Below are 25354 nucleotides of genomic sequence, written 5' to 3'. Positions count from 1 at the left end.
TTTAAGTTGTAAGAGAACACTCCTGAGTGCGAAATTGACGCATCAACTTCTAAAATAAAAGGTTTGGCTTGGTCAACATGGATCAGAATAGGGGCAGACATGAATGCACGTTTAAGCTTGCAAATGCCTTGATTGCACCTAAATTCCATATGAATGGTTGATTTTTTGTGCTAATTGTGTGATAGGCAAAACCATCTTCGAGTAATTCTTGATGAATTCCGGGTAAAAATTTGCAAATCCCAAGAAACATTAGACCTCATGCACAGATTGTGGTGTCTGCCGCTCATGATTGGTTTTGCACACATGCGAGATCCATACAGATTCCTTGCGGGCGAGACTTAATAATATTAACTGACGAACCCCAGGAGGATCGAAGCGTTGTGGACGAGGAGGCTGTCGGAAGTCGAGGAGTTGCACGAAGAGAAGAGCGGGATGGATGTAAGGATGGAGGGCCAATAGGGCGAATGGGACATGCGACGGTTGAATTGACTGTTGATGGGGGGGGGGGGTATTCTATTCATGTGGGTGGGCACTGGGCCCAGAAAGTAGGTAATAGAGGGGACTATTTTTAGGTTCTGTAGGGTAGGGCTTGGATTGAAATGTAAAAGAAGTTACATAATGGTAAGTAGAGAGGACATACATAGATAGAGATAGATAAGTAGCGGCCGGCAAGTGACTTTTAATAATACTAATAATAATAATATTAACCGGTGAAGTGAAAAAACGAGAGAAGAAGGAAACGACGGAGAAGAAACCAAAAAATATGATGACGCCGACGACGCCGCCTGCTGCTCTACTATTCTTACGTACAAATCCTTCCTTTTTCAAGCAAGCATCACATCACACATCACACATACACACCTTCACTCATTCACTCATTCGCTCGCTCGCTCGCTCATGGATTTCTTCTTCTTCTTCTTCTTCTTCTACTGTTGCTCCTGCCCATTCTACTGCGCAGGCGCTTGTGTCGCCCCCCTGCTGACCTAATTCTTCTCCTTCTTCTTCTTTCTTCCCTGCAGCAGCAGCAGCAGTTCCCGCTGTCAATCCTTCCTCCTCACCCCCCCTCAGTTCCATCGTCATGCAGGCATCCCTCTCCAAGCTCCGAACTCTTCACCATGCTTCTATGGCGATCAAAACAGGCTTTGCACAGGTAACTTGCCTATCATCATGCATGCGTAGCTATGGTGGAAAAAGTATCCTCATATATCATCACTCTACGTATGCTTTGCTATGAGTGTGGAAACTACTCCCTTCTATGATCACTCTAAATTGTATGTATGCACTTTCTCTCAATTATGCAATCCACATGCATTTCTTGGTTTCAAATTACCTCTAGATTTTATTCGCGATTTCCACATTTGAAGAACTTTTGGCACTCAACGTGTTATGGGCACCAGAAAAGAAACAACAAACATCTCATGTATCTCCATGCTTTTGCAAACCGTCTTCTTTCCGTGCATGTGGAAAGAGGTTTCTGGTCCGAATTTTGCTCCAGGAGCTGCCTACATTTCTCTCTTCTAGATGCAATGACAAGAATTGGTGTGTGTGTGTGTGTGTGTGTGTGTGTGTGTGTGTGGTAAGGAACATTCTGCTAGATATGGTCAATTTCATGTCACTCTTATGTATTTCAATCAATTGTGCAGGAAAATGTATCTCTTTTATCACAATCTTCTGTCCTCTCATCTGTACGCATGCTATCTGCTTCTGTCTTGCTTTCACACAGAGTTTATGGAACAAAGAAACAGTCATATATTTGGTTCTAATCATCAGCAACATGCATTTAATTCTTTGGTAAAACTGAGATCTTTAATATATATGGGAACGCATATCTGAACCAAAATTCTCTTAATATAAACATTTGGTAGTGCATTCATTTCTGTGCCACTGAACTTCCTCTTCCGAAGAGCTTTCTATGAAATGCTATGCAAGTGAAAGAAGAATCAAGGTCGTTTTCCTATGCAATTCATGATTGTCAGACCTGGTTTCTCTTCATTATCAGCCTTCAAATAGTTTGGATTTTGACCTTTTATTTTCCTCAGGGTTTTCTTGTGCATATGCTTCCAGAAAAAAGAATTAAAGAAATGAAGCAAAACCTAAAATAAACCACACATATCTTTCCTGATAGCTCTTTTTTCATAGATGCACTCCATGAGTTGTGTCTCTGGTTTCTCCTCAGTTTCTACTGTATCTTCTCCGTTGTTGTCATGCTCCTCAGTTTATTACACATGTCACAATGGATTTCTCCCCAGATATTGCTTATATTTTCCACTTTTTATAGAGAGCTAACATCACCAGATTCAGTTTATACTTCCGCCAAGTGACATATCTGTTGCATGTGCAGCAACATCTGCTTGTATTTTTCTCTTCTGAATGGGTGACCCTTAATAAGAGCTCATATCATTTCATAATTTCTATACTTTAGGGTCACTGTGAGAATTTGTTAAATGCATATTTGGTCTGAAATTCTACCATTATATGCCTATATATACTGCTTCTGAAGTGAATGATGGGTGCACGGGCGTACATAAAATTTATAGTTGTGAAGCATATCTGTATGTAGCTGCTTGATGCTTGTAGTACTATCCATGTAATAACCGATCGAGGTAACCAATGAGAAGTAAACATTATTCATTCATGATTGTATCACCATTTTCTGTAGAATTAATTTGATCGCATGAGAATATTTGGATAATTCTTTGAGAATCTTAACAATCTATTTTATTACATATACCTATAAATTAATAAATAAGACCTTTTTCTTACGTGGTGCTAGACTTTTTCGTTTGTGAGTGCAGTGGTGTCTCATGTATTTAGCGTTACTATTTAGGAATGTTTGACATATATAAACCTTTACATACTCTTGGCAATATACATAGAATGGTTGAAAAGTCTTGCTCATTGAGGTAAACTTCTTCAGACCGCAGATTTATCCTTATAGTTTCTAGTTATCTACTTCCATGACCTCCTTAATCAATCGATTGGTTTTTTCATATTATTCTTATTTTTCTGCTATACTTATGCTGAGACTGTTTTTTTAGAGCAGAAGATTCTTTTCTTGGAAATTCATTATTGTTTGTAAAAGTAACTCAAACTAGGAAGTATGGTAAAACACATGATACTAGTAAGTAAACACATTTTATACACTGCTGTGGGCATGTAATGCATTTCTATCCTGAATTTTCCCTTGTCTGTTTACTTAACAGAGCCATTATTATCTCTTTTGCTTTAGTGTTACTTATGCTCAACCTTCATTTGCACATCTGTCAACTTATACTATCTCTAATATTGATATTTTTTACAGTTACGATATCTCTCAACCCCATCAGATGAGGCTGTCATACACAAAATCAAAGAGGCAGGGTTGCTACAATCGAAAGGTTTAATTGGAGGAAAGTGGGTTGGCGCAGATGATGGAAAGACTCTACCAGTGAGTCTTCATAAAATATGGAATTTGTCAACTTATCCCAACTTCATTAGGAGCTTTTCTTCTCCTTCTTCCTCTCCCTAGGTTTAGATACTGTTTTTAATGTCAGTGTAATAGTGCTCTGACTTGTAGGAAGTTAAGTATTTCAAGTTAGGAGCAAGTGTTAAAAATAAGTGCCTTCAATGACCTTCGATTTCTTCTCTATGCTTGGAAAACAGTGAATATTTATCACTCAATGTCGGCACTGGTACACCGCTGCTGATGCATATTCTTACTAATGGGTAAACTATGGCAGTTTTTCACAAAGACAAGGTATAACTGGAAGAATGATAAATCAAGTCCAGGTAGGCATACGTGTGTAAATACAGGATATAATTAACTAGAGGCACAAAATGACCAATTTATGCATAAGAATTCAGTCTATTCAAACATCAAAGGCATGGAAGATGATAAGGTTGGAGCAGGGTCTCAATGAGAAATCAAAATCAATATTAGTGGTGGGCATAATGAAGTTGGTAGAAGAATACATGGAAAGTTGCATGAGCTACTAGAAGAATCTAAAGAATAACTAGAATAATTTGCCAAATCATCAGTTGTGATAGTAAAGATGTGTAGCTACAGTTCTTTATGATTTTATGCTAGTTGATGATGTCTACAAGAGGGAGATGCAAGAAATCAAAGTGTGAACAAACATAATTGGAAGGAATGAGAGACAGTTTAATAAAAGAATGAGAAGCAGGCTGCCATGAAGGTACATGAGAATTGCCCGTAAACCAAGGGAAAGAATTCTTTGTGGTAAGGGCTGAACACTACATCAACAGTTGATGATAGTAAATATATGGACCTACAGTTCTCTATGATTTTATGCTAGTTGATGATGTCTACAAGAGGGAAATGCAAGAAATCAAAGTGTGAAACAAACATAATTGGAAGGAATGAGAAAAATAGTTTAACAAAAGAATGAGAAGCAGGCTGCCAGGAAGGTACATGAGAATTCCCCATAAACCAAGAGAAACATCCTTTTTGGCAAGGGCTGAACACTACTAATGTAGAGTGTTGTTATGAAGTTGGGATTATGATCTCTGGTCGTGGTTAGGATTACTGTGAAAAAAATTGATAGTGATGCTAGTTTGGATAGTTGGTGGGATGGCACGTGATAAATCTAAACACACAATCAGATCTATCCGTTTGTATTGCTTTTATCTTTTCTCCAACAGGGAAACTTTGTTTATATTATTCCTAGTGGTCTTCCAATTGAGTATAAATGTAATTCCAAATCGTAGAAGAAGGGAAAACATTGTTTGGAGTTCCTCTTGCTATTTTGTTTCATTGTGGGGTTTGAATTTAACTGCATTCATCGGTTATAAATTCAAACATTTAGTTTGATAATTCTGTATTGTCATTAATGCAGGTATACAACCCAGCAACAGGTGAACTTCTTGGAGATGTTCCATATATGGGTATCATGGAGACAAAAGCTGCTATCAACTCAGCATCGGAAGCATTGTTAAGTAAGATCTTGAGAGGGTTTCTATATAAAGCTATTTTAATGAAAGAAATACTACATAAGAGTGTTAGGCTTCTGGCTATTTTGATGGGAAGATGATGATTGGTCCACCCTTAGGTTTTTCAATTGTTAAATGGAGATGGATGCTTCAAGTATCAATTCTCTTGGTTCACCTCTGAACATCATGGAATTTCCCCATGCACTTTGTAAGGAAACCAGGAATACTTACCACGATCTGTTTCTATGCAAAGGGTCATAGTGAGAGAATTCTCTTGATAATGGAGTCCTGATCCACACTGCTAGAAACAAAGAAGCATCTGTATCCACATCACAATTATATATGATGTTATATAATCCAGTTTTCATAAAAACATGGATCTCCTCTGTTTTGCATAGTGACTGAGTTTCAGAGCTAGAGCCTTTTTATGGTTTTCCTTTAAAGTCTATCTGGAATACATCTTTATTGATGAGAATGAGGGAATGATTTATTGAGGCATTTCATATTGCTACCTTGAATGCGTGTGCATATTTGATGACGAAACTTTCATTCTGTTAACTTCAGGTTGGCGTGAATTAACTGGCTCTGAACGAAGCAAGATACTACGCAAATGGCAAGTTCCTTGCATGGACAGTTTTTGTTTGGAACAAGTTCAATTGGAAAATTAGAGATTTAGAAACTACAGTGGTTTTAAGTAGATTTATGATGTTCATTCAAGGAGATAACAGAAAGAGTAGAGTTAACACCACTGTGGATATCGAAAGATAATGAAGCGATTAGAAATATTGTGCGCAAGGTGATAGACTATTATGTTCGTCAATGCCTTAAAGCAGTATGAACCCTCTCATTACGCCTTGGTGATCATTAAAGTGCAGTGAAAGATTGGATAATAGAGAGAAAATAAACTGTTTCAAATGTAAAGCTCCAAAACATGGCATGTTTCTGTACAAAATTAAAGCAAAAAAGTACAAGCAACAAAACTTTCAAGTTCATTCTATGAACTGATCATGAAGATAAAAGAAAATGATGCATGAAATGCTGCCAAAAATAAAAAACTAAACCTCATTGTTCATCATGTGCTGCCAGTACCTCTTTATATTTAAATCATCAACTCTTAAACCTATGAAAAATAGGTGTGATTTTGTATCATCAATGTCTTCACTGTGGAAAGGTCTGCGTCAATCAGTTGAAGCCTGGTATGCCACAAATGAAAGTTGAAAACGAGAAATGAGTCCAAGTTTCAAGAGGATCAATCCTTTGAATTCAGTTCATATGGTGTCTTTCCCAGGTGGTTTAATTCTTGGTTCATCAAGATACTGTGCTTACATGCGGTATAATGTACACACAAATACACGAATATATTATATCTTGTATTAGAACCTTGAACCTCGCTATGCATGAAAATGAACAAAAAAGTAATTTTATTGAAGTGATCATTGGTCTAGAGAATTCTCAGAGAAATCCTGGTTCAAAGTGTAGCAAAACAAGTTTGACTGAGCTCTGCAGTACCATAATTGCACCCAACTCCTTTTTTATCATCAGGTCCTTCCATCACCAGAATATATACCATTGCTCTCTTTACAGAGCCTGCCCCGCTACAAATTTCAAGGTCTTATGCAGCAGCGGCCTTAAACTTTACATGTTTGGCATCACAAGCTTTTGTGAGAGTTAGTGTAGTTTGTCAGGAATAATCAACAGCAATCATCAAATGATAATATCTATAAGCATGATCTGAGTAATAATCTTGAATAGTTAATGATTGAAGCTTATTTTGCATCCATGAATTTTGATTCTTGAAGAATGCATGCTGAAGAGTGTACTGACCATAGTCTGCTTATTTTCCATTTTATTTTTGAAGGTTTGATCTCCTTACTGTGAATAAACAACTTCTGGCACAGTTGATTACATTAGAACAAGGGAAACCCTTGGGCGAATCACTTGGAGAGGTAATTGTACAATGATAATCAATTTTCAGATATGCAGGTGTATCTGTGTACCACTTTTCAACGTTTATTTTCAGAAGAATATTCACATCTTTATCGATATTATTAACTTCTAGTGTATTCTTCAGTACATTCAGCACATGCTTTTTCACTATTACAGTGAATACGTTGTCATTGCTTTAAATGCTTACATTAAACAGGATCAAGAACGTTCAATCTGAATTGGAAAACTGTGTTTTTTGTGACTACTTGTCCATTGTTAGTGCTGTATATGAATAATCTAATAGGTCTGAATAAGCAAACTTTTTTATATCTCATATCCTAATGTCAAATTATAGCATGATCAGAGGAATATTTTACCGAATTGTCTTCCTGTTATCTTTCACTCTCTCCTTTTATTGATGGCGTAATGTGTCATGCACAATTATTCTATGTGAGTACACTGTACAATTTGCTGTATAGTGGAATGCATCTCCCCCACACTTCTTTTTCTCTGGTTATTCTTCTACTTCTTTTTCTGAGCTTCTGTTTCTGTTACAATTGATTTTGTGAATTTTAACAACTTCATTGTCTGATGGTCCTGGAGCTGCCTAGGTGGGACATGTTTTCTTAAAACCCTCCATTGGCTTAATGGCTCATTTATTGTATGTACAGCAACAAGTGATGTTGCTAGCGGTTTCCACACCACTCAAGGGAAGCTAACTACATTTCTTATTCTCAGTTTTATGCAAGCAAGGCATTATCAAGTTATATAGCTCAAATGCATGATTTTAAAGCTATACAGATTATGTTCCTAGATAAAATCCATGATTTGTTTATATTCCCCTTAGTTCTTCCCTGATACTCAAGGTATCAGGTAATTCCAATCAATTTTAAATCCATTAATTTGGTTCTTGTATGATCCTGCAATACTTGTGCGACTTTTGATGATTTAAAATTTAAAATTGATACATTTTGCTTCTTCTTATGGGTTTTCTGAAATTTTAATCACCCAAAATATCATGTTAATGTATGATTCTATTCTGTTTAAACATGAATTTTAAATTGACATGTCTATGGATACACTAGCTAATTTGATATGCTCAAACAATACTTTTGAGAGGTTAAAGTGGTATTTTCTTGAATATTTCCAGAATATCTATATACCATAATTCCTATGTTTAATTTTTTATTAAACAATATATACATTTTTGTCAAAATAATTTTCATCTTCAGGTTGTCTATGGGGCAAACTTTGTGGAATTTTTTGCGGAGGAAGCAAAACGTATATATGGGGACATTATTCCAGCTCCATTCACTGGTAGACGATTGTTGGTTGTGAAGCAGGTGTAACTCAAGATTGTCAATTCAATGTTCATAAAATTATTTTGGATTAGCCTTAGTGTTTGAAGTTTATGATATTTTTCCAATGGTATGCAAGGTAAAAGCGCATTCAAAATTGGATATTACACTAACTTCTAGAAATCTTGATGATAAGAGATAGACAAGAGTTGTTATCCTTAATATAAATTTATTAATGTATAAAAACATTTATAATAATGACATGAAGCATCTAGAAGCTAGGTGCAAGAAATTATAGAGCAGCGATGTGCGCTAGCTTTTGACAGGTGACCAGGAAACGGTGTCTAGAAAGCTAGGTGAAAAAAATTATAGAGGTGGAGTGTCATCTCAGTCTTCAAAGTTACCCAGCAATTTGAGTGATAATATTAGCAATGGAAATGGACAGTGGGATACTTTCCAAGGCTTCTTCAATGATCTAGAAGAAAGAAAGAAAGAAAGATATATTAACATCTTTTAAGAGGCCAAAATGGCCTATAAGACCAAATAAGAGATTACATCTTGAGTGTTGTCTCGTCTTTGAGAACAAATCAAAATAAAATAAATACTACACAGTAAATATAAAAGTAAATAAGATGAAAAGAGAAGAAATGAGGGAATCTAGAGAGGTCTTTACAGTTATTTGGGGTTGTGGATATTCTTTAGTTTTCGTAGTTCTTGTATCTGCTAGCATTAAAAACACATAGTCATGTTTTCAATGAGCGCATGGAACTAGATACACATGTTGCATTAGAAGTCCGCATGAATTGATGTGTCTTGCACTGTTTTCAGCTCTCTACGTATTTTATTTTCTGCAATGCATTAGAAATGAATTACCTATTGCACTTGAAAATCCTTTCTCGTATTGTACTTGTTTGCAAGATCAAGGTGTTAATAATCATAAATGCTGTCTCATGATCATAAGGGGGTTTCATCTATGGGACAATATCATTTTGGGTGTGCTAAGCACCAGGTAGAAATAGACATTTTTAAAGGAATATCATCAGTTGTTGGAAACGGGTAGATAATATGAATCTTTTACTCCTTCATAAGTTGGCATGGGTTTCTGAAGAACTCTGAAATCTGATATATAGAGGCCCTACTGTCTGCTTACCTCTGAGAAGAGACTATAAATTGATGAATGAGGGTCTCATACTCTTGAGGTTCATCTATCATACAGTATCGCTGTGGGTGTAGTAAGCCCCAGGTAGAAAGAAAACATTTTGTAGAGGAATATTCTATATAGTCAGTTATTGGAAACAGATAGGTGATATGAATCTTTTGCTCCCGGTAAACAAGGCTTTCCAATTTGTGGCAGTTGCTGGCTGCATGGGCATCGTCACGACACGATGAAAAGAGGGCAGGGGAGCTTGTATTCCTGAACCCCCACGTGATGGGATGTGGGGAACCATATGGCGGGAAACTGTTACGAGCGTTTCTGAATTGGCGGTTAGGCAGGGAACAAGGAGTCTGACATATGCTTTATAGGGGCACTGCTGTCGCCTGCCGTTTAGAAGATTGTAAATCTACACAATTAGTGAACAGTCACTGCTTGAACGCCTGCTTGCCCATTATCTAAACAGTCGGGAAGAGGAATAAGAAATATGACATTGACCCATATGAACCTTTTTTACACAGTTTAAGCTGTGTTGTGGAAACAAATATGATCTTGTTGTCCATTTGAAATTGATCTAATATAGGTTCTTTTTGCTGCTTGGTAATGATGTACTTTCCTTGTATTGTTTGATAATTAAATGTATTGCGTTTTCATTATGCTGAGCCCAATATTGTCGTGACTCATTTTATACATTTTTGCAGCCTGTTGGTGTAGTTGGTGCAATAACACCCTGGAATTTTCCACTTGCTATGATCACACGCAAGGTATAATGGAGTTAATGTTCTTTCTATATGTGAAATTCTGATTTGCCCATATTTAAACGTCAGTATCATCTATTATGATTCTCATATATTCAAGATATTTAAGTTTACATTCATACTGTTGATTACATCATTATTCTCTTAGGTTGCTGCAGGACTTGCAGCTGGCTGCACTGCTGTAGTGAAGCCTTCTGAACTTACACCTCTGACAGCTCTGGCGGCAGCGGAGCTTGCACTTCAAGCAGGCGTTCCTCCTGTATTCATCACTATACATCTCCATTGCTGTGCAGCTATTTTTTCAGTTGAATTCGTATAAATATATCATCATCGATATGTTCTCTGAACTTTATTTTGTACACTTATATGGCAGGGTGTTTTAAATATTGTGATGGGAGATGCTCCTCAGATTGGGGACGCACTAATGGAAAGCAATGAGGTTTGTTAAAGTTTCAGCAATTCTTTTTGACTATCTGAGGTGTTTTACTTGCCAAATGGGAACATATTCTATGGCTAACCCCATATGTAAGACTGTTCCACTTGTTAAAGAGCTGATTCTTCTATGTATAAATGTCACTAACGAGGTATTTTCTTATTATAGACGCGTAATTGAGATACCTTTATTAAAACCAAATCCCTTCTCAAGCATGATGTCTCCTCAATTTCTTTGTATATCCAGGTTCGGAAAATCACCTTTACAGGTTCAACTGCTGTTGGAAAGAAACTCATGGCTGCTGCTGCAGGGACAGTAAAGAGGGTATTTTAGTAATGCTTAGATCGGTGATAAATATGACTTTCTGTCTTCTTTGGTAAATCATTTCATATAAAAAATGTTGTGAGTTGTGATGATAATTAGGTTTCCTTGGAATTGGGAGGAAATGCACCTTGCATAATTTTTGACGATGCAGATGTTGATGTAGCAGTCAAAGGCACGGTAGGATTTTTAATTTCGATGTTTAATTGACCTTCACTCTTCTCTTTGTCTTGGATGTGGTTCTTGTCTCTGAAAGCATTTTATAAAATTATTTGAATAATGTGAAATTAAGATACAGAGGAGCACAAATTACAACCATTTATTCCTCTGTTGCACTCAATTCTACAACAGAATGCCAAAAGCAGTATGCTATATAAAATGACAATAGGTTTAAAATTGGACCCTGCTTTATTTGAAAACAAAAACTCTAGAGGTAATTGTATCCTTCCACTGCAATCTAAATGAATTTTGGGGGCCGGATTTGCTTACCAAAATTGTTGTATTGGAATGCTTGAGGCTATCAGGGTGATGACAGCTAAATTGACTTGACAGATGATGTTTTAACTCTAGATACAAAATGTTTCTTTTGTTGAAATCAAGAAGAAATAACAATATTGCTAATGTCCCTTAAACGCCAAAATGGCCTTGTTTTCAAATCTTGGAAACAGGAAAACTAACTATAAATATAAATGTGTAAGCCTTCCTGAGGTACTCTGTTTATTCCTCAAGCATTTGGCTGAGGATATGCACATAAATGTTTCGTAATCTTGAGAAAAATGCCGACATTTGCCTTCAACTAAGCATATACCATTGTGAACTTAAGCTGGACTGAAGCTTCTGTCTTTAGAAGTTCTTAGCTCTGGGCTGGTCCAAGATGAAGAGGTCTCAGAAGCTGGAAATCACCTTCTGTGCTGGGCAATAATTGCCGTGGTTTGTTGATGTGAAGGGTGATCAGGCCTGGAACCAATACAATCACTTTACCAAGTTTGAAGAAATTTTGCTTGGGACAAGACGACAAAGTAGAAACCCTCGGTGATTATCATAACAGGTGTGATCAGGAGCAAGCAATCAATACAATATGAAATTATTACGAGGATACAAGTGGTCTCTGATGCCCTTCCCAAGCTTTCTGCAGAGATCATAGGAACTCCCCAGCATAGGCACCCATGATGGATACTTGACTCATCATAGCAGTTATCAAGAGAAGGAGATATAAAGTTCAAGGATAGATAGAACATTACAAGAATGATATCCTAAATAAATTATCATATAGAACTAGCACCGAAGCAGTATTCCCATGAGTGACCGACATTCAACAGCTTTGGGAGCTCCCTAAATGAAGGTAAAGGTTGGCACTTATCTTATGTCATCAAAACAACTTGCTGAACACGAGATAATTGTTGTTGGTATGCGGAAAGGCAAATCATATGGCATAAGTATAAATGTAGTGTTGAGAATCAAACTCAACTTGTGTGAACATGTGCCTATGAAGAAAATGAAGAAAAGGACGATGTGTGGAAAAGTGTGTGAGCACACTTTATTGTAATCTGTGTAGTTGTCGAGTGTTAATGCAATCAAAGAATATTAGATATTCTTATGACAAAATCGTACTCAAGGGGATATCTTGGTTAGATTCCACCAACACATTTAATATGGCAGTCCCTTGAGGACTTGTATATAAAACCCCCTTTGCCCATTCTATTTTGTTGATGATCTTTAGTTAATTAATATAGCGCTCTTTAGTGCATAAGCTATCATCCCCCTATTGTGTGTTTTCTTATTTTCTGGATATTCTCTTTGATTCCTTCTCTTGCTTATACACGCTCTCTCTCTCACACACACACTACGCTTCTGAATACTCAACTCCACTAGAGTTAGATTCTTTACATGGTATCAAAACGTGAGGGTTAGAGATCCTTCATTGAGCTCTACCATTGAAACTGTGTGAGCAGCTAGAGACGCTGTTTCAAACTGGCTATCATCGCTGTAGTGTTGCACGGCAAGAGGATCACGTTAACAAGAGCATACGAATCAAGCTAAATCAGAAAGATGAATGCATAGATGGGCAGCGCACTTCCAACAGAGAAGTTGAACATGCACAACTACGCTTCTTGGGAATATAAGATACATTAGTACTTAGTCAGGCAAGGGTATTGGAATTATATTGAGGGAGCTCAAGAAATAGCCCCCGATATTATAAATCCTAACTACCCCACATGGCAGCAAGGCAACATGTGTGCAAGATCACATGTTAAACTATATTCAAGATGCGAAAGCCCCGACGGAAGCATGGAAAAACTTGAAGAAGATTTTTGCGGCTTCAACGATAGCGAGAAAACTTCAACTCCGGTAGGAGTTGAACAATATTCGGCAGGGGGATATGTCCGTGACAGACTATACCCTCCGGATCAAAGACTTACGCGATTCACTTGGCTCCATCAATGTCACAGTTGATGATGACGAGATGGTGCATATCTGCCTTGGCGGCCTCGCACTAAAATATGGCGCATTTCGACTTGCAATCCATGCTAATGGTTGAGGAGAGCCATACACAGTCGAAAAGCACAACATTTGATGGGCAGATGCTATATAAACAGGATGATCTCAGTCGAGGTCATGGTCATGTCATGGAAATAGGGGGAGGAATGGCCGAGGAAGACGTGGGCGAGGTTCACAACAATTTAATTCTAGGCAGCAAGAAGGTCAAAACAGCCGAGGGAATTCCGGCAAAAAGGGGAGCTTCCACCAGCCTGCATCAACCAGGCAGAACCAGCAAACTGAGTGCTGGTATTGTGGAAAGCCTGGCCACTTTGAAGCCGAGTGTGGAAGAAGAATGACTCGGCTGCCTCACCCCGGCAGCAAACAAACTATGCTGTGATGGCTGACCTAGATAACAAATGGCCGATGTTCGTTATGCGACACCGGGCAAATAGCATCATAACAAGTGTTTACCAACCTAATGATGTCTGGTTCGTGGACTCGGGTGCTCAAATCACATGACAAGTCATCAAGAATGGTTCATGAATTTGAGGGAACCCGAGAGACTCGGCGTGGTGGAGACCACTGATGACTCCACACACAATTGAGCACATTGGAGATGTGGCCCTTAACAATCATGACAACAAGGGCTACATGAAGGATGTATTATATGTCCCGACAATCACAAAGATTTAATGTCCCTTTTTATTGTCCAAGTCCCTTTTTTTGTATCCTAGGAACTAAAAAAAGAGGGAGTTTTTTTTTTTTTTTGGGTTAAACGAATACTTGACCATGCATTCATATGTGTATTCGTTTGCATTTGAATGGGAAACCCCACGAATGCGAATATGTCAATCTATGGGACTCGCAGTAGACCAAGAACCCGAGACTTATAAAGAAGCTGCCCAAGATCCCCGGTGGATCAAGGCAATGAGGGAGGAGATGCGCGGGTTGTTTGACAACGATACTTGGGATTTAGTCCCATCATCTGAAATCAAGAAAAAGCCAATTGGCTGCCGCTGGGTGTTCAAGATAAAGCATAATACGGATGGCACGGTCAATCGGTTTAAGGCTCAGCTAGTCGCCAAAGGGTATGCTCAAACCCATGGCATAGACTATGAGGAAACATTTGCCTTGGTGGCAAAAATGACCACTGTGAGGACGGTAATTGCACTCACAGCAGCAAATGGGTGGCATTTCATCAAATGGATGTGAAGAATGCATTCCTCCAAGGTGAGCTCGAGGAAGTTTACATGATGCAATCACCTGGCTTCGAATCGAGCAAACATCCACATGCAGTTTGCCGATTGAAGAAGCCGCTCTATGGATTGAAGTAAGCCCCAAGAGCATGGCATTCAAAGATCACATCATATCTTCATGACATTGGCTTCCGGATGTCAAAATCTGATAACTCATTGTATATCCAGAACAATCCCAAAATTCTGCGAGCCGACATAGTATCGCCAAAGAATCGGGAGTCTTATCTACTTAACTATCACCCGATCAGACCTCAGCTATCCGGTCCGGCTTCTTAGCTAGTTCATGCCACCCCCCTTCTTAGCTAGTTCATGCCACCCCCTCACGACATTCACATGGATTGTGCTAAGCAAGTGTTCCGCTAAGCAAGTGGTATCTTCTATAAGTGTGGAGTACCACTTCGACTCGAAGGCTTCACGGATGCTGATTGGGCGGGCAAATCATTTGATAGGAGATCCACTTCGGGATTTATGTTTTCACTCGGTAATGGAGCAATCTCCTGGAGCAGCAAGAAACAACCAACAGTGGCTCTATCGAGCACAGAGGCAAAGTAGGGCCGCAATTGTAGCTGCCTACGAAGCTGTATGCCTTAAAAGACTGCTGAAAGACTTCAACGAATTGGTGAACAAGCCAATACTGATCCACTACGATAATCTCACCAGCATCCAGCTCGCAAGAATCCGGTGTTTCACGCCCAGACTAAGCACATTGAGGTGCACTATCATTACATCCCTAACCACATATTGACCGGCGACTTTGACCTTCAATACGTTGGCACCAACGGGCAGGTGGCTGATATTTTCACTAAGGCACTAGGTCTTGACAAGTGACAACAATTCTTAGTGGATCTAGGCCTTGGACCACTCAATATGCTGAGCTTGGGGGGGAGTACAAGTACAAAGACAAAGGAAAACATCGAGAATCAGCACCATAAAAGAGGAAGAGTGAGACCGGCATCAGCAAAGTAAGGCTGGCACATCTAACCCGACTTGACCTGGCAAGTTAGAGGAAGACTTTTCAAAGCCTAGAATTTTTGAAGTTAGACATAAACCTGACCTTGTTGGCACCCTTGACAAGCTCAAAATTTTGGATCGGCAAGATCGACCTTGCTAGATCAAGATCGAGTACATCGGAACAATGGGAAAACCACGGTCTAGTAGTCCGACCAATTGTAGGCGGGTCTTCAACTACATCAAGACAACCAAGCTTAGAGGACACACAATTGACCTTGAGGGGGCGTGTTGAGAATCAAGCTCAACTTGTGTGAACATGTGCTTATGAAGAAAAGGACAATGTGTGAAAACGTGTGTGAGCACACGTTATTGTAATCCGTGTAGTTGTCGAGTGTTCTTATGACAAAATCGTACTCAAGTGGATATCTTGGTTAGATTCCACCAACACATTTTATATGGCAGTCCCTTGAGGACTTGTTTATTAAACCACCTTTGCCCATTTTATTTAGTTGATGATCTTCAGTGCATAAGCTGTCATCCCCCTACTGTGTGTTTTCTTATTTTCTGGTTATTCTCTTTGATTCCTTCTCTTGCTTATACACTCACTCTCATACACACACACTACACTTCTGAATACTCAACTCTACTAGAGTTAGATTCTTTACATGCAAAATCCCCATCCCAATATTGCTTGGATTGTACTCATCTAAACATGACCAAAGTAGAAAAGAATAGAGTGATCCAGACTGATTTTATCAACTTGGATTATAGATGAACATGGATGAACCCCACATGTCTTGGTAGGAAGATGACCCACTATAAGGCACATTTTTTACACATTGGAGGATGGATTCATCATCAGGCCCTTCTATATAGAGATACATCTATTCTATGCGTTTTACATAGGCATAAATGCACTACCCCCTTCCCAACATAGCTTGGATTGTCCCCATCTAAACATGGCCTTACCAGAAAAGAATAGAGTGATCTGAATTGATATTATCAAATTGTATAATAGAAGAACATGGATAAGCTCCACATATCTTGGATAAATGCATAGGCATAAATGAACTACCCCCTTCCCAGCATAGCTTGGACTGTCCCCATCTAAGCATGGCCAAAGCAGAAAAGAATAGTGATCCAAATTGATATTATCAATTTGTATAATAGAAGAACATGGATGAGCCCTACATCTCTTGGATAGTCAACTATAAGGCACACTTTTTAAACGCATTGGAGGATGGATTCATACAATCAGGCCCTATTATATAGAGATAGATCTATCCTATGTGCAGCACAGTATGGTAGAGCAGCTGCGAACCTCTTCACATGAGTTAAAGATTGAGGTAGGAAGATATGTACACATACCTCTAGAAGAAAGAAATTTTCAATTGTGTCATCAGAGAGAGGAATCTGGAGAACACTATGTTTGTCAGTATACTGTTTTTTATAAAATAAGAGGAAGATAGCATTGCCTCATTAACCATGAGTTTAGACCACTAGCAAGGTTTTCTTTCTTCTAACAATATATCTCTATTTCTTTGATTTCCAGCGAGAACAGTCCAATGGGTCAATATTGGCCTCTCTACGGACATTAAAAAATATGTAATCTAATCTATCCCAAGTATCCTTGGTGTTTAGATTCCATTTTATGCATAGTGATCAGAGTCATGAGTGAAGGGGCTGTGGTATCTCCCCTAATTCATAATAAAATAAAATGGAATACAATATAATATCTGTTCCTGCATAGTTCTCTATGTTTATTGGCCTGTCTCAATCACTAATTGATGATGTGAAAAGGTTTTGATGTTCCCATCACACTATAAATTGCATGGTGATAAATCCATCAAATGGTTGTGGAAACAAAACTTTCCCAAGAAGTGGTGCCGCGGGACCAATTGATGTCCCCGTGATATCCACTTTGATGACTTATTCAGATCACCTTATTCTTCTCCTCGTGGATGGGTATTTCCTTTTCAGCTAAATCGTCTGATGTCATAAGTGCCAGTCCTATATATCTTTGACTTGGTAGCTTTCAAATCTGCTGTGTAGAAGCTACAACTCAAACTAAGGTTCGGGAACTATTACAGATGCCCCATTTCAGCATGAATTAATTTCTTTATTGTAGGTAATCCCATTTCAGTTGAGAAAGAAGAATATATAGGAGAATGTCCTTGTTTTTTTGTAGTTGTGATTCGTCTTTGCTTTATATATCATAGAAAATAAGAGTGTATATATATTGTATATATGATTGGAAGGTGGTATCAGTTTGAGGTAAAAGGTATTATCATCCTTTTTCTAAATAAGACTACCATTATTTCTTGGCTTGTAGATAAATGCAAAATTTCGCAACACTGGCCAAGCATGTGTAGCTGTCAATCGGATTTTTGTTCAAAGTGGTAAGATTATGCTACACTTTCTTTTGCTTAAATAATTTGTGCTTAATTACCAAATTGATTATGGCCTGTATCATGATGATGTGATAATTGAAAAAATATCTCAATAGTGAATAGCAAATATAAAGTCATATATATAATGGTGGGAATAGGAATAAAGCATGTGGTTTGTTTAGGGATAAATATTTTTCATATAGTGGAAGCTTGTCTATTAATTTATTTTGAACTTTAGCCGCTTCTTAATGATAAATAGCGTTTCTCATATTCAACTTCCAGTATGTGTGATCTTTAAAAGCCATACAGTGTCATATCGTAATCATCAGTTGATGTATTGAGGTTCTGGTTTCTCTCATTGTTTTAAGAGCATGTAACATGCATCTCCATATACTGCATTGCAGTGTACCAGTCTCAAAAGCTCTACATAGTGCCATATCGTAATCCTCTGTTGATGTGATGAGGTTTTGGTTTCCCTCATTGTTTCAAGAGCGTGTAACATGTGTCTCCATATACTGCATTGCACAGTGAAACCATATGGAAAGATGCGAAAGAAGAGACTTTTAATGGGGAATCTTTGTGCTTAGTTACAGTCCCATTCTAATTTAATCCATGTATAATTTAAGTTATATGTCCTGACCACTCTTCATTTTATTTCAAACCATATTTTCATCCTAGCATTTTTGTAGGCACCACTGCAGATTTTGAAAATAAATACAACGTGCTGTACTTTACCATTTCAGGAATTTATGAGAAATTTGCAGATGCTTTTGTTAAGGCGTGTGAGGGTTTAAAAGTTGGTAACGGCTTTGAGAAGGGTGTTTCTTTGGTGATTCTTCTCACCCTCTCTTTTCGTCTCAAGTTTATAATTTTTGTCTATGTACTCAAATGATGCTTTGCAATGATTTAGAGAGAGGGGGGAGAAGAAAGGAAAGGAATTGAAAAGTAATCCAATGACTACAAATGTTAAAATGAGGGTGTGGTCAAAATTTTCATCGATGAATATACCAGGTGTCATATATAACCTGAAGAAAGCTATCAAACCTAAAACTGAGGGAAGTGTAGTGTAATAGAACATCAAGTGCCCCATGAACTCTTTCATACTTCTCCTTCCAGCTGAGACATGGTTTGTGAAAGTGAGCATTGTTAAAAAAGAATTTACATAACATCTGAGCATAGGGATTTAAAGACAGTGCTTGCTACATAGGTGTATACATAGCTGATATGGAGATCTGTCCTGCGGCCAGAGTTATCTAGGAAGGAACAGATATGCAGACTCTGCCATTTAGAGATCATAGTAAGGAGCATTATGTTTGTAGATGCCGTCCATATGAGGATATATCAGAGATAGATATGATAATATGATGGCACCTCAGAGATCTTCCATGTAGAGATTATGGAGGCCAATGATCCATAATACATTGGGCAAATTTCTTACAGGGATCCAAGACACCATTTTCCATGCAGAGTTATCACAGAGAGTGCATTCACTATGGTTCATCCAACATTTCATGAGAGTTGACCCTCCACTTTGGGACATCAACAAACCCCCTTAAACCCAACTAACACTTTTGTGAAGATCAAGACACAGAACATGTACTAAGAGTTTCTGGGTTTCAGACATTTTGATTACTTATTGAGATATCTGAGGATTATGCACCTAGCATGAATAAAGCATTGAGAAGAGAGGTATATGTGAGGTCTCACATACTTCGCCATCTATGTACTACTACATGCACCAATGTCCACATGTTTCACGTGGATGGAGCTAGTCATTGTTACATATTTTCTACTATCATACCTGTCATGATACACAAGTTTAACTTCATAGTGTATTGTTTTCTTTGACATACATGTAATACATACATCTATCCTATGTGCTGCACAGTTTAATAGAGCAGCTACAAACTTCATCACATCAGTTAGAGATTGAGATAGGCAGATATACATGGATACCTCTAGAAGAAAGAATTTGCCAATTGTGTCATCAAGGAGTAGAATCCGAAGAACACTATCTTTGTCACTGTAATGTCTTTCACTCCTTCTGCCCCACAAGCTACCTCAAATCCAAGAAAGTATCGTAGCCATCCTAGATCGTTCACCTCAAACTCTTTACCTAGTTGTACCTTCAGTTGGGCAATTTCTCCTTCATCATTACCTGTGATAATTATATCATCCACATACACAGCAAGTAATGTAGTATGCTCCTTGCGTTGTCGGAAAAACACTATATGGTCCGCATTGATCTGGCGGTATCCCATACCCACCATAGCCCTTCTTAACCTGTTGAACCAGGCTTGAGGAGATTGCTCCAGTCCATAAAGCAACTTCCTTAGACTGCAAACCTTGCCTACTGTTTGAATTGTACCAAAACCTTGGGGGATATCCATGTACACTGCCTCCATCAACTCTCCATGAAGAAATGCATTTTTTACATCAAACTGATGTAATTTCCAATCCTTATTCACTGCTAAGGAAATAAGCGTTTTAACAATCCTCATCTTTGCTACAAGTGCAAAAGTCTCATCATAATCAATGCCATGTGACTGACTATATCCCTTAGCTACTAATCGTGCTTTGTAACGATCTATTTTGCCCTCTAGAGTCTGTTTTATTGTAAACACCCATTTGTACTCAACCGCCTTCTTTCCTGGTGGTAGTGATACAATCTCCCAAGTTTTGTTCTTCTCAAGAGCTCCAAGTTCTTCTTGCATAGCTGCTTTCCACTTTGGATCTTCTTTAGCAACCTGCCAACACTTGGGTAAAGTGACAGAATCGAATGATGCAATGAATGCTCTATGTGTAGCTGATATGTTAGAATAAGAGATAAACTGAGCAATATCATGAGGAAAACCATAACGATCAGGAGGGACTCCAGCATTACTGCGAGAGGTCCTCCTAACCACTATAGGAGAAGGAGAGCAAATCATCTCACCGGTGATTTCTGGGTTTGGAAGTTCTATAGGTATTTCAGAAGTCGAGGCAAGTCGGGACATGGGACTTGATGGCAAGTCGAAGCTCTGGTACCATATTGAAAAATGAGAAAAACATATACATATATTGCACAACAGAAGAGAGAAAAACACAGAGATCACTTTTACCATGAGGAGAAGATCCCTCTTAAAGGCCAAGATCTGGCTGTTGGGATAACTAGCTGTTGGGGCTGGCTACCCATTGGGCTAGTTCGGCTATAACTTTAATCATTCTCAACAGGAACGATTTCCTTTCATTGAAGTTTATATGACTAAGGCAATTTCCTCTGATGAAGCTAAAAATAGTATTTTCCAGTCTAATTCAAAAAACAGATCCAGAAAATGGTTGTACATCTGGAATAGAAGATAGAAGATGATTTCCTTTCTATAAGCTACATGCCACACATTGTTGTCAGCAATCAATAGACTGTTAATGTTAGTGGCTTTCATATTATGTGAAATCAACTAAAGAATCAACTCCTTTTAAAACTTTTGTGGAAGCTTAGTATCGATGGGTTGTGAGTGAACCAATTTTATAGTCTTATGATGTAGTTCACAAAGACACATGCCTTGGTTTGTTTGTGAAAAAGAGAAAAAAAAGGTTTTCATTACAGGGACCTTTGATCAACGAAGCTGCAATAAAGAAGGTGATCATGCTGCTGTAATTTGGGGATGGGGGCAGGAGCTATTATTTCAGAGAATGGAGTGGGTAAAATTAAAGTAATTGTGGTAATTGTATGCTTATGATTTCAACTATTTGGCTTTTCAGGTTGAGACTCACATTACAGATGCTGTAGAGAAGGTATGAATTAGGAGGTTGAGCTATATCTATATCTATGTCTATATCAGGGTGAGCTAATTGTCATGTCTGCTAAGAGATGGAACTACTTATTGCAACCAGTTCACAAGACACACATTTTCCATACGGTTTAAATAAGTGTTTGATGATATCTTTGCTTTAAATAAGTGCTTCTTATGTCATAGTGAATTTCTTTGTCTATTTTTATGCTATATCGACCATCTCTGATCTATTTGTCTTTATTCGTAATAGGTTTGTTTTTGTTGGACTTCTTTTATGATTGTCATGTTTATGTGCAAAGTTCTGTCTCAAATAGATTATGCTGAGTTTCTTTTTGCTACAGGGAGCTAATGTGCTACTTGGTGGAAAGAGACATAGTTTGGGTGGTACCTTTTATGAGCCAACTGTTCTTGGAGATGCCAAGAATCATATGCTTATTTTCAGGTAAATTATTCTCCCCTCCTAATCTTTAGCTGTAGCAAAATGATTGGCGTTCCTTCAGTTGTAATTGTTTTAACTGTTTCGATTATGAATTGCTGTTTGCAATCATATGAACCCGATCTCAGGGTCCACTGCTGGTGCAAGCTGGATTTCAATAATCATGGTCCACTACTGCTGCAGTGTTTAGGGCTATAGAGAAAATAAACAATGTAAAAACGTAAGTGATTTCAGACAAATCTGCCTAGCTGCCAAACATTCAAGCAAGAAGCCATCCATCAGAAGAAAATCCTTTTATGCAAGATTTGAAATAAGAAATTTATGTCAAGCCAGTTGGGCCACTTTGTACAATGGCCTACATTTGGTAGACCTTTCTTTCAGAATCTCCTTGCCCACCCTGCTTTCTATCTAATTTTTGAGCCCATTCTTACCTTTATCTGGGCTTTGCATATCCCAGTTTATCATGGCATATAACTTGTACTTATGTATTTTTTATAAATACCCTTTTGTAGTCGTCAAAGCCTCACACCCATGTTCTCTTAGATGACCTTCCAACAGGATTTTGGCATCAAACCGAATGGCTGGTTGATTTTAGGATATCAGAACAATTATAGGGCTGATATTAGGGTTTGGAATTAGGAGTTTCAGAGCAGAGAAGAAGCGATATATTAATATTTATGGTATCAATTAGAGTATCATAGGTTGGCTCTAGTAAGTCTCTATTTTTGTGTCTTGTAAATTCCTATTAAGCATGGATCAGAGTTCTCTCCATTATTGCATTTCCTGGAAGCCATGTATTACTATTTGAAGATTTTGGCTATAAAAAGAAAGGATCCGAAAGCAATAAATTTATTCTTTCTTTTTTTATATTTGGTGCAGAGAGGAAGTTTTTGGACCTGTTGCTCCTTTGATTCGATTCAACACAGAAGAGGAGGCTATAAAAATGGCGAATGATACAGTTTTTGGTAAGGGAAAGCAGTTTCTTAGCCGCTGTACTTTTTGTCAATGTACTGTCTGGCATAGAAAGCATGAAATAATACTTCATGTAATACTTTTAACTAATCATCCTAAGATGTATATACAATGAAGTTTGTACTCTCTAGACTAATGTTCTAAACTATTTCAATACCTCTTGTCAGAGTAATTTTTATTTATTTTTGAAGCTAAAAATATAAATTTTGTGGCGTTTAGTAATGAAGGAAATTTGTATACCTCTTGTTGGAGTAATTTTTATTTACCTTTGAAGCAAAAAATATCAATTTTGTGGCGTTAGTAACGAAGGAAATTTGTGAAACTTGTATCAAATGCCTACTGATATAGGTTTCTAGGTTAAACACTTAAAAAAAGTCATTTTCATATTCTTGGCAATAGGTTTTTATCAGTATAATAAAATACCTTTCAGGTTTGGCCACCTAATAAACGGGCAAATACTGATATACTGGTTTTCAGGTTTGGCCACATATGTGTTCACGGAAAATCTGTCACGAGCATGGCGTGTGTCAGAATCTTTAGAATATGGAATGGTTGGTGTAAATGAAGGCATTATCTCTACAGAGGTACCATTTCAAACTTCTACTCCGTTCATTAATTTAACTTCACAGCATACCTGAACACAGTAACAAATGCATGTATGTTGTGTTGAAATATATAAATGACCTCACAAACTTGAGTAAATGAACTATGTTATGTTGAAATATGTAAATACACATTAAATATGGATTTACAAGTGACAGGCTGGACTCGTACAGTTTCTTTTTCTTTTTCATTCTACGTTTGTAGCCTAGTCGTAATCTTCTGTGATGAACATGTTAAAAATCAAAATGTTATTTATGACAACATTTTTTCCTGTGATAGGTGGCTCCTTTTGGTGGTATAAAGCAGTCAGGCCTTGGACGAGAAGGATCAAAATATGGCATTGAGGAGTATATAGAAGTGGGTACCCTTTTTAACTGTTTTTTCATTATATTATCATATTTCCCTCATCTTTTAATAATACGGCGGTGGATTGATGCAGGCGAAATATATATGTCTCGGGAACATAAGGAAGTAAGTTGGTGATTTGTTTCTTTGACAACCCTAATTTGTTGTTTTTAGACTCACATCATTGACTGTATTGCCAAAAATTGCTTACAAGAGACCATCTCTCATCAGAGGTTTGGATTCACGAACTTTAGAATTTTGTATTAGAAGATTATCGAAGCCAGCTCATCTCTATAGTACTCCTCAAGCAATCAAAATAAAATGGTAATAACTTTGAATAAAATACAATTGTCCAAGATACTCATTTCCAGATGGTTGTATTCTTATTTGTAAGAATTGAATGTAGATTTGATAATTTAAAGAATGAAACAAATATTGGGAGTCCATATTTATAGATGTTCAAACAACTAATGCCTTTGCTTAGTGAACTCCCATGTTGTCTATTACTATGTTTTGCAACAATAGTTTCAGTATATAATTGAAAAATATAGTTGCAACAGGAACCTTCAATTACCCACTGTCCATAGTGGGTGTCCACAAATCTTCATTTTGCTTGTTAATGGTATAATTTAATGAAAATCCAGACACATATTGTTATAAAAAATGAGATGTCAATTAAATATCAAACAATTTCTTTAGATCTACATATTGAAAATCAAGAACCTTTAATTTTGAGTGTCTACAACTCTGGTGTCCTCCAATGAAATTGAATGAATCATAATCATTGCCTCTTGTTAAATTGACCATGAATAATTGAAAATTCTAGAGATTGAGAATGTTTAATTTTATTCATGGTCAATTTAACATTGTATTAACAGACTTTGAAACCCCCTTAAGAGTGAAGGAGATGATCAGTTGCCTCTTGCGCCAATCTAAAATTGACAAACCCTAAATAAAGGTGGAAATTGCATTTACTAAGGACATCTTTCAAAACACTTTCTTCTCTCATGTCAATGTGTTGCTGTGCTTGAGTCAATGAGTCAAGCCTTGGATGCTTCCAAATGTTGGCCATGTTCTAGCTCAGTTCTCATATCCTCTCTTAGAATTGCAGGGGAAGCCAATAAACAAGGTTCCAAAGACATGAGTTTCATATCAATGCAAGCAAGACACAAATGTTTGGAAGATAGGATACACTGCACATCATGGTGCCTGTTTGGGTTGAGTGGCTCTGTTACATCCAGCCTAGAGATAGCAATGGGATATGCACTAATTGCATGCTGGATAACAAGGTCCAAACCCAATAATAGACTTGTGAAACCTAAAACCTAT

The 25354-nt window shown here is 37.7% G+C and overlaps 1 protein-coding gene across 1 annotated transcript; it reads left to right on the top strand.

Moving 5' to 3' along the window:
- Positions 1–996: 996 nt before the first annotated feature.
- Positions 997–24481, top strand: ALDH5F1 (aldehyde dehydrogenase 5F1). The gene is made up of 20 exons (XM_087321066.1): positions 997–1150; positions 3302–3427; positions 4836–4935; positions 5494–5542; positions 6788–6875; positions 8088–8198; positions 10008–10070; positions 10213–10323; positions 10438–10503; positions 10744–10821; positions 10921–10998; positions 17839–17905; positions 18640–18725; positions 21483–21515; positions 21638–21670; positions 22011–22111; positions 22985–23070; positions 23555–23661; positions 23960–24037; positions 24120–24481. Exons 1-20 carry the CDS (start codon positions 1079–1081, stop codon positions 24153–24155), a joined length of 1569 nt encoding a protein of 522 aa, XP_087177192.1. The 5' UTR covers positions 997–1078; the 3' UTR covers positions 24156–24481.
- Positions 24482–25354: the final 873 nt, after the last annotated feature.

Source organism: Azolla caroliniana, unplaced genomic scaffold, assembly GCF_043228905.1.
Source record: "Azolla caroliniana isolate FFs.n. ecotype wild unplaced genomic scaffold, voAzoCaro1.0.p SCAF_6, whole genome shotgun sequence".
NCBI classification, from domain to species: Eukaryota; Viridiplantae; Streptophyta; class Polypodiopsida; order Salviniales; family Salviniaceae; genus Azolla; species Azolla caroliniana.
Note: the sequence above shows the minus strand (reverse complement) of the source record. Positions and strands in the feature narration are given on the sequence as shown.